The following is a 9,603-nucleotide window of genomic DNA, read 5'->3' as shown; positions in this document are numbered from 1 at the left end:
TTTAAAAAATATAATTAATAAAGCCAACCATATTAACTACTTGAGAGATTTTGTGACAAAGAGAGTATTCAAATCACACAACAAATTGAAGTGAGAACTACCTCGCAATGTCCTTGTTTGACAATCAGCAGTTAGCGGTTAGCGTTAGCGGATTTGACCAGTGAATTTATTTAATTATTAACATTGGGTATAAAAAATGATCGCCAAATTATTAAATCAAATGAATGGTTCATATTGTTCAGGTTTTAATTTTTTTCTTTTAAGATTTTCTAATTTATCCTTAATTATATGATTATCCATTTAACTTTTTCGTTAATTCACCGTTAGTCTAATTCTAATATTAAAGTATAATATAGAATTATAACTACACCGTTAATCTAATTCTAATATTAAAGTCTTAATAGAACTTAACCACAAATCCTAATGTCGGAATCTCCTCAAACAATATTAATATATATTTAATATTTTATGCCCTAATTTTTATTTGTTCTCCCTTGTGTCCCGTATTTAGTTTCAACTATACCTATACAATTATTTTATTGATAATTATAATCAATCTTGACTATATTATCTTGCATCTGTAAACTTAGAATTACCTATTTAACTCGCACGGGCTTAGCTCAATGGTTTAGTGGGTAGTATTTGAGAGAAGAGACCAAGGTTTGAACCTCGGCGGCGGCAGTGCGGGAATTATGTCCAAAGTGGGCAGATTCCTTGTGCGTATCAGCATTTGGCTCTGTCTGCTGAACCATTGAGTCACCGTGATTTACAACTTCCCACAATGCTCTGTCGGGTCGGAGTGTGGGGGGCCCTTGGGATTGGGGACTCAACTTTTGGGAGAAGAATTACCTATTTAAATACGCAAATTCAACATTCAATTATTTATGCATGAACAATTGCAATATAATCCTGCCTTAATATACTTTAAAGTACTTATTTAACAAAAAAGCATTGGACATTATCTCAATCACGCAATACGCGTAAAAAACTAGTCATTAAAATAAACAACAATATTTTAGACCATGGTCCACTGTACAACAATTGCCATAAAAGCCGCCCAAATTGTTAGTTGAAACAGATTTATTTAAGACTATTACCGTATTGTCCAGTCAATAAATAAGAAAAAGAAATCACCACTTTTGTGGCCCAGAATTCGTCGTTCATCACAATAAAAAATTGTAAATAAAAAAGAAAAATACATCGCATCAATTTGTATGGTCCATTATTTTTTATTTGTTATCCATACTTTATTATTATTTGGCATCCAATAACAATTGAATTCGTGTTATCTTATTACAAGTTATATTGTTATAGAATGGGAAAGAGTTCATTATAATTATTTTTATAGATTATTTTAACTAATTATTATTAATTTCAAATCAATGAAATTTTGTTCTTAATTATTTTAAAAATGTTGGTTTTTTAATAAATGCGGAAAACTCGTAATCACTATATGAAAGTGTAGACTGACAAAATTTCGCCTTGTGATTTTAGTCGACAAAGGACTACAATGAAGTAAATCTCGCATTGTGATTCGAATTGGCAAAAGACTGCAATGAGGCAAATTAGTCTAAGTTGTCCATAGATAACTCGTTCAAACCAAGGAGACCAATAGACTGTTCTTGTTGGAGTCAACCTTGTAACTTTGCCGTTACTAAGTCAACCAACTTGATTTTGCTTGCCCAAAAATTTATATATTTTTTTGGGAAAAGGGTCAAATACACCCCTGAACTTTATACAAGAAGTCAATTAGGCCCTTGAACTTTAAAATGTTGCAATTAAACCTATAAACTTGTTATTTTTGTGCATTTAAACCCTACAACAAGTTAATTACCTGTAATAGCAGGTGAGATGCTGATGTGTCATTTTTTTAAAATAATTACTAATAATAAAATAATATAAAATTTAAAAAAAAAAAAAAAAGAGAGGAGAAAATGGCAGCCATGGCTGCCATCTTCTTCTTCTTGCCTGCTAGCCTCCTACGAAGAAGGAGGCAAGAAGAAGATGGCAGGCTATGGTTGCCATCTTCTCTTTTTCTTTAAAAAATAAAATAAAAAAGAGTTCCCTTCGTCTCCACTGGAGACGAAAGAGACTTAAGAAGAAGATGGCAGCCATGGCCATGGCTGCCATCTTCTCTCTTCTTCGTTTTTATTTAAAAAATATAAAATAAAATTTTTCCCGCTCCTTCAGGAAAAAGATGGCAGCGATGGCTGCCATCTTCTCTTTTTTAAAACAAAATTAGTTTCCCAGGCAAGAAGAAGATGGCAGCGATGGCTGCCATCTTCTCTCTTTTTAATTTTTTTTAAATTTTTTAAATAATTTTATATTAATTTATTATTATTATTTATATTAAAAAATGACACGTCAGCATCTCACCTGCTATTACAGGTAACTAATTTGTTATTGGGTCTAAATGCACAAAAGTAACAAGTTCGTAGGTTTAATTGCAACATTTAAAAGTTCAGGGACCTAATTGACTCCTTGTATAAAGTTCAGGGGTGTATTTGACCTTTTTCCCTATTTTTTTTAATTTTAGGAAAAATTTGCCCGCTATTGATGATATCTAAAAGTGTCATTTGGATGAAATTTGTATTTTGACCGTAATCAAGGATAACAAGAAAATAAAATAGCTTTAAGTTGTTCGATTGGTTGAAAAGTATGTAATACATTCTTTGTAATATATAGGAGTAGAATAATGTTACTATCTTGATTTCCCGGTCCCAAGCCGGAACCAAACATGGCTAGCAACTCAGAAGAACACGTCGTAACCATGAATTGGCAAGTCAACAAGGACCGCATAGAGTTGATGCAAAGAAAAATCTCGGAACCGCCGCGACTACTAAGCAAATCCGCCGGCAGAAGCGGTTGCTGCATTTTCCGGGCGCCCCAGAGCTTCGTCGACGTCAACGGCCGATCATATCAGCCGCGCATAGTCTCCATCGGTCCGTACCACCGCGGCAAGCCGCACCTGGAGATGATCCAGGAGCATAAGTGGAGGTTTCTGGGCACGTTGTTGCAGAGGACGGAGAAAATAGGTTTGACCTTAGAGGATTACTTTCAAACTGTCCAAACTCTTGAAATGGAGGCTAGAGAGTGTTATTCCGAGGCTATAAATCTGGAAAGCGATGAGTTTGTGGAGATTTTGGTTCTTGATGGCTGTTTTATCATAGAACTTTTTCGAAAAATTGGAAGAGTGGTTCCCTTTGAGGAAGACGATCCCTTCATATCCATGTCTTGGATATTCCCTTTTCTTTTAAGGGACTTTATTAGGCTTGAGAATCAAATCCCATTTTTCATTCTTCAACGTCTGTTCGAGCTTACAAAAATGTCCGGCGAACAGGCGTCGCTGTCTAGAATCGCCTTGTTCTTCTTCAATCACGCGTTACAGAGACCCGAGGAGATTCTTGATAAGTACGAAAATCTAGCCGGAAAACACTTGCTCGATTTTCTCCGGTCAAGTTTTATGACTTTTATCCCTCCGGTGACCGAAAACCCCCCAAAGTCGCCGAGCCACGTAATCCATTCCATCTCGAAGCTCCGCCGCGCCGGAATCAAGCTGAGGCCGGGGCAGGAAGACAGCTTCCTGGCCATAAAATTCCGGCGGGGTGTAATCTGGATGCCGGCGATCACCGTCGACGACTTCATGGCCGCGTTCTTGCTGAACTGCGTGGCGTACGAGCAGTGCCACGGGGAGTGCAGCAAACACATGACCACGTACGCGACATTATTGGATTACCTAGTAAACACGTACAAGGACGTCGAGTACTTGTCGGACTGCAACATCGTCGAGAATTATTTCGGGACCGATTCGGAGCTGGCGACGTTGATAAACAAACTGGGAAAAGACGTGATGTTCGACATCGATGAGTGCTACCTGGCGCAAGTGTTTGATGAGGTAAACCAGTATTATAACAATAATTGGCACGTTACTTGGGCTGGCTTCAAGTACACATATTTCAACTCGCCATGGTCTTTCATCTCCGCCATGGCGGCCTTTGTTCTTCTGGTTCTGTCCATTGTCCAGACCATATACACCATTTTGGCTTATTATTAGATTAAGCCTATGATTTATGTAATTATGTGGTACACTTTTTTTATTTTTATTCTTTTTGTTGCTGGAATTGGTTCACCCTAAAGCATATAGTGATAGTTGTATAAAAGTGGTGATGGAATGGAGTAGTGTGTGTGAGAGAGTATGTGTACTCTCATACTAGATATTGTCTCATGGAGTGGATCGGACTGGAAAGGAGTTGAATAGTAAGTGGTTAAACACAAGAGTGTAGAGTGTTTCGAAGCTAGTTCGAGAGTGAGTTGCAAGATATCAAGGAACAACTATTTGCAAAGTACAATGGTAAAGCAATTAACTAAGAGAAATTAAATTAAATGTTTGGAGATGTTTTCTATCCTCCCCGAAAATCTCTGAAGAAAAGTGGAGAATGAAAAGTTCTCTAAAAATAATTGCACATGACTATTTATACCCCTCAAATCGCGTTAAAATTAACATTTAATACTATTTATACATCTCTAACCTCTGCCCAGCTGTTTTAATTTCTAGGCCATTTTTCAACTTGTAATTCTGAACTAGCCTTTGTGATTTTCAAAAATATTGTAGTCCTTTGAGTTGTAGCGCACGTTATTTGGTCTAGCTTCAAGTACACATATTTCAACTCGCCATGGTCCTTCATCTCCGCCATGGCCGCCATTGTTCTTCTGCTTCTGTCCATTGTCCAGAGCATATACACCATTTTGGCTTATTATTAGATTAAGACTATGATTTATGTGGTGCACTTTTTTATTTTATTTTATTTTATTTTATTTTTTTAAATTCCACGTATACATTGACATTATTTTGCCAATTGAAGTATGATTGTATGAAGAGTCTAAATTGGAACGTGCAAGGAAGCTTTCAAATATATAATTCTTTGCGTGGTCAAACCATATACGGCGCCGTTTCTTTAAGTAAAGAAACGGCCCGTCGTTAGAGTTAACGGAGTCCGTTTGTTTGGTGTATTAAACATCAACTGACACTACAGTATATCCAAACCGACACTGCAGTTATATCAAAATGATACTGTAGTTATAGTGAAATGAAACTGCAGTGTATATAAACTGAAACTGAATAACATTTCACATATTTGAGTGTATATTATACAATGAAGCTGTAATTATATCAAAATGATCATGTAGTTGTGTTTTAATAAAACTATAGTGTATATAAAATAAAATTAAATAACATTTTCACATATTTGAGTCTATAAATATCGAATGAAACTATAGTTATATCGAAATGAAACTGTAGTTGTGTTCAACTAAAACTGCAGTGTATACAAAATGACACTGAATAACAGAGTTACTTTTTGTAAAAGGGTGCGAAACGGCGGAAATAAACACTGTTAATTTTCATTTAAAAAAAAGACGCGCGGTGCATAATCGATTATGCACCGCGGTGCATAATATAATTTGCCGGAAAAATAACACTTTTTCTTTCTTACACACACATAGTGGGTCAGGTGGGGTTCTAGGTGAGTTTTGTACATAGAACCTGAATCTAACCTGACCCATCGCGGGTTCACTTTTTTACGATGCACTCCCGACCCACCACCCACTACCACCCAAAACCCGATCCAAGCGGGGTGGATTCAGTGGATATCTACAGGACAGATTGAAATTGTCATCCCTACATATGAGAACCACCCTTCACATGAGTACATGATAATCAATATGGTCAATTAAAAAAAACAGATTTATTGATGAGATTAATCAGGGGAATTCAATACTTGCATGTGTATATAACATGTGTTGTGTGCATATCCTATGTTTGCACACAACGCATGCTTAATATGCACATATGACTAATTATGCACATAATACATGCTTCATATGCACAGGCGAATATTGGTTCTCATGTACGTACTCATGTAAACTATGTTTGTGATGATAAGTATGGACTAAGTTGATTCATTCATCTAGAATGATCAATATAATGACAAAAAAATGATGTGGTCAAATTATAATAAATTAAACATGAATTAGCTAGCTTTGTTATTAAATAAAGTAAGCACATAGAAGTTGCGAAATTAAACGTGTTCATCCGGTCACCCACAAAACTTGAAGACTTGTCGTCCTTCAGACTTGGTTCTCAGGCTTTGATTACTTGTCAACCCCTTCAGTTTTGAATTTTGATTATTCTTCACTTTCCCCCTTCCATAGCGGCGCTACTCAAAATAAATACCAAGGCCCCCATCCCCTTCACTCCATATACAAATTATTAATAAACTTGTTCTACTCGATCAGATCAGATCATATCGAAAGCCCATAAGAAACACTACTACTAGATCAGTTCAGATGGCTCCAGAATAATCAAGGAAGCAAGGCCACCACCATGGCAATATTAAACATGCCATCCATGGAGTTATCAAGGAACTCGCCGAAGAAGTCGACGAAAAAGGCCGGGAATCGTTGCAGAAACTCTGGGCCAAATTTGAAAACGAGGAGGAGGTCCAACTTCAAGGAATCATCACACGGATAATGCGTCCAGGTGAGGATGCCGCACCAGATTGGATTGAAAAGTTTCTCAGAAAATTGCATCTTGTTTCTGAAGATACTCATCATCAAGTTGTTTCAATGAAGGATAGAGGTTTGAAAGGAGATGATGATTCATTATATGCAAAGGAAAAGAGTGAGAATAGGCTCCAACGATTCAAAATCAAGACCATCAATGTTGGAGTTGTCAAGGAAGGAGAAGATCATAAATAGCATGCTTGATTACCCATGCTTTATTTTTTTTTTTGGTAAAGAAAGAGAGGCTAGGCCTCAGAAGAAATTATCTAATTCTACGGGTGAGAGCTCCCCCAGCGTCACGAGCTAGATGAATCATCAACCCTTCCATTGGATCGGTGAACACCCAAGTTCCCCAATCTTTAGTTTGTGCCAGATTAGCTAAGAAGTCGGCGCAGCAGTTCCCTTCTCTGAATACATGTGAGAAGAGAATTTCATCAATTTTTTTGGCCATACTCATGCAGTCAATAAGCAAGGTGCCATCATTGGATTCCATATCTTGATTGCCCATCATGAGGTCGACAACCGCCTTAGAGTCCATTTCTACAATCACTCGAGGCACCCCTTTTCAAGGCAGAGTCGTAGACCCTCCCTTAGGCCCCACAATTCTGCCAAGAAGCTATTAGTTCTTCCGATTTTAGTTGTGAACCCCCAAACCAGGTCCCCCTTACCCATGCTTTATGCTTAATTGATCATCATCTTCAATTTTTTTTTTCTTCTTTTAATTAATTATTTTTCATTCTTCTATATATGCTTTTATATGTAAATCTTAATGAGTTATTAAATTACATTCTTAGATGAATTTTTTAATTATTAAAGCATCTTCTGTAATTAAACTCTCAATCCTTTCTTAATGTAATTTCTGTTATAAATATTATATATTATGGACATTATTATATATATGGTAGTAGTTGTAATTGATAGGTTAATACCTTTTATATGTATTGTAATTACTTTATATTTGGTGATATCTTTGTATAAGGATTCTAACTATGAATGAGAAATCACTGGTTTTCCTCCTCACTTTCTGTCTATTCTGAATATTCATACAATACGTTATCAGCACTTTTGCTCTATTTGTGATCTCGAAATTCAGACCAGCGTCTCCGATCGTCACTACTAAAGATGACAAAATTGATCATTTGTATGTTACAAATGATAATATGCGCCCACATACAAATTAAAAGACGTATGTGACATAGACATATTATTATGATTTTATGCATGTGTCTATTGTATGTGTAATAAGTGTGTATAGCATTTCATGAAGATAACTCGAGTCATTTAAGGCAATTTTTGTTTCACGTACAAGTTATGATATATTGTCAATATATTTTATGATATATTATATACTAGTGCATATTACTTAAGTTGATTTGTTTGTCAAGTTTGAGGTTAATAGGTTTAAATTGTGATGGTTATGAGTATGGGTATTAAAGTGGATTGAAACTTGCAGGTCAGTTCAAAACAGTCCCGCGGTGGGATAGGTTAGGGCATAAAATTTTTTATCAGAAAAAACGCGGGCTTAGCGAGCTATGTAAGTCAGCCCACGCGGGCTGCACGCCAACTCATGGGCTTTAAAATAAATAAATTATATATAGGCGAGCTAGCTAGAGTTGAAGAATTCTAACCCACTTCCCAAGTCAACCCGTAGTGGGACGGGATTAATGGGGCGGATTGACACCCTTATTTATGAGTATAGTAGACAAAGACATTGTTTGACTATTAGTGATTAATTAAATTATGTTTGGTATTAGTTGCTAGAAAAAATTATGTTTGGTATTAGTTGCTAGAAGATTGTGTAGTTGGTTCGGCAACTACTAGTATTAAGTAGTGTAGAGAAGTGTTTGTAGATTTGGGATTGTGAAGAACGATAACTAATAAGGACAAGTAAGAAGAATTATTGTAGCGCAGCAAATCGATCACTGCCTGTGAAACACCCTCCAAGAAGAATTATTGTAGCGCAGCAAACCATTCAATGAATTGCGTGCAGCTCTTAATTCAATAATCCTTTTCAAAATATAGCTTCTATTGAAGCTAATCGAGCCAAAATCGTGCTGTGAAATCTAGCAAGCTTGGCGAAACTCGATGCTGAAATGAGACCGTATGAAATTGAAGAGTCCAAACTGAAGCCACTTTTTTTGTTCTTATTCAAGGAAGAAAATGCTCATTCTCGCGGAAGATGGGCACCGGAAGGGCGCAATTCGAGCCGCCGTTATATCACCGGCCAGAAATCCAAAGCTTTTCTGCTAATCAGTGGCCCTGAGATGATATATTTAGGGATTTAGGTTCCACTAAACATGAAAGAAGTTCCACACCAGCATATTACCAGTGACATGTCACATGTCATCCTGATCATCAGCCTCTAAAAAAAAAATTCTAGATGACAAAAAAATTAATGGTAAGTAGATCAAAATATACGTTATGAAAGGTCATGGTAGGGCATGAACAATCTGATATAGTTTATGGTGCGCGATGACACCTTAGTCAAAAAAGAAAAACCTAAGGATGCTCCATGAGTGTTCTAGAAAGACTGCCTTAATTCTTTCATGGAAGGGGGCTAATCCTTCACACATTGTGTGAATTCATGTGGGTGTTATTGTTTACTTTAGTGTCTCTTGTCTAGACTGCGGAGCTTCCAACTCTTGTTGGGACCACTTAACCTTTATGCGGGTCTCGTCTCCATTTTTTTTTTTTTGGCAGCTTGCTTAGCATGGAAGTCCAACTAGAAATATATATATTAATATTTTTTCAAGCCCACCAAGTGCTATTATATTATTCGGTCTAGGGTTGCATACCCAACCTATGAGCTCTTAATGGTCGGGGTACGATCGATACTCTTATCGATGGGTTCCTTGTGAATGGGTTCAGGCTCCCTTCATAATGGGTTCCCTCATTCTGGCCTGTCCATGACTTTGAGTCTCCTTGCTCATATCCTTGTTCCTTCCATCAGTGGTTCCCCCCTCTTAGCTTGAGAAATGCTAAGTCGGGTAGGGAGTGATTTTGCCTAACAGTTCGGGTTAATTAGTGACTGGTTGCTAGGCC

The 9,603-nt window shown here is 36.9% G+C and overlaps 1 protein-coding gene across 2 annotated transcripts; it reads left to right on the top strand.

Moving 5' to 3' along the window:
• The first annotated feature begins 2,645 nt into the window (after positions 1–2,645).
• Positions 2,646–6,770, top strand: LOC109150787 (UPF0481 protein At3g47200). 2 transcript variants are annotated; one of them, XM_019298772.1, is made up of 2 exons: positions 2,646–3,895; positions 6,300–6,770. In XM_019298772.1, exons 1-2 carry the CDS (start codon positions 2,738–2,740, stop codon positions 6,333–6,335), a joined length of 1,194 nt encoding a protein of 397 aa, XP_019154317.1. In that variant the 5' UTR covers positions 2,646–2,737; the 3' UTR covers positions 6,336–6,770. The 2 variants fall into 2 exon arrangements, with proteins under 2 accessions (XP_019154317.1, XP_019154311.1); XM_019298766.1 differs by lacking the exon at positions 6,300–6,770 and having other exon boundaries at positions 2,646–4,225.
• The last annotated feature ends 2,833 nt before the right edge of the window (positions 6,771–9,603 follow it).

Source organism: Ipomoea nil, unplaced genomic scaffold (assembly GCF_001879475.1).
Source record: "Ipomoea nil cultivar Tokyo-kokei standard unplaced genomic scaffold, Asagao_1.1 scaffold0268, whole genome shotgun sequence".
Classification (NCBI taxonomy): domain Eukaryota; kingdom Viridiplantae; phylum Streptophyta; class Magnoliopsida; order Solanales; family Convolvulaceae; genus Ipomoea; species Ipomoea nil.
Note: the sequence above shows the minus strand (reverse complement) of the source record. Positions and strands in the feature narration are given on the sequence as shown.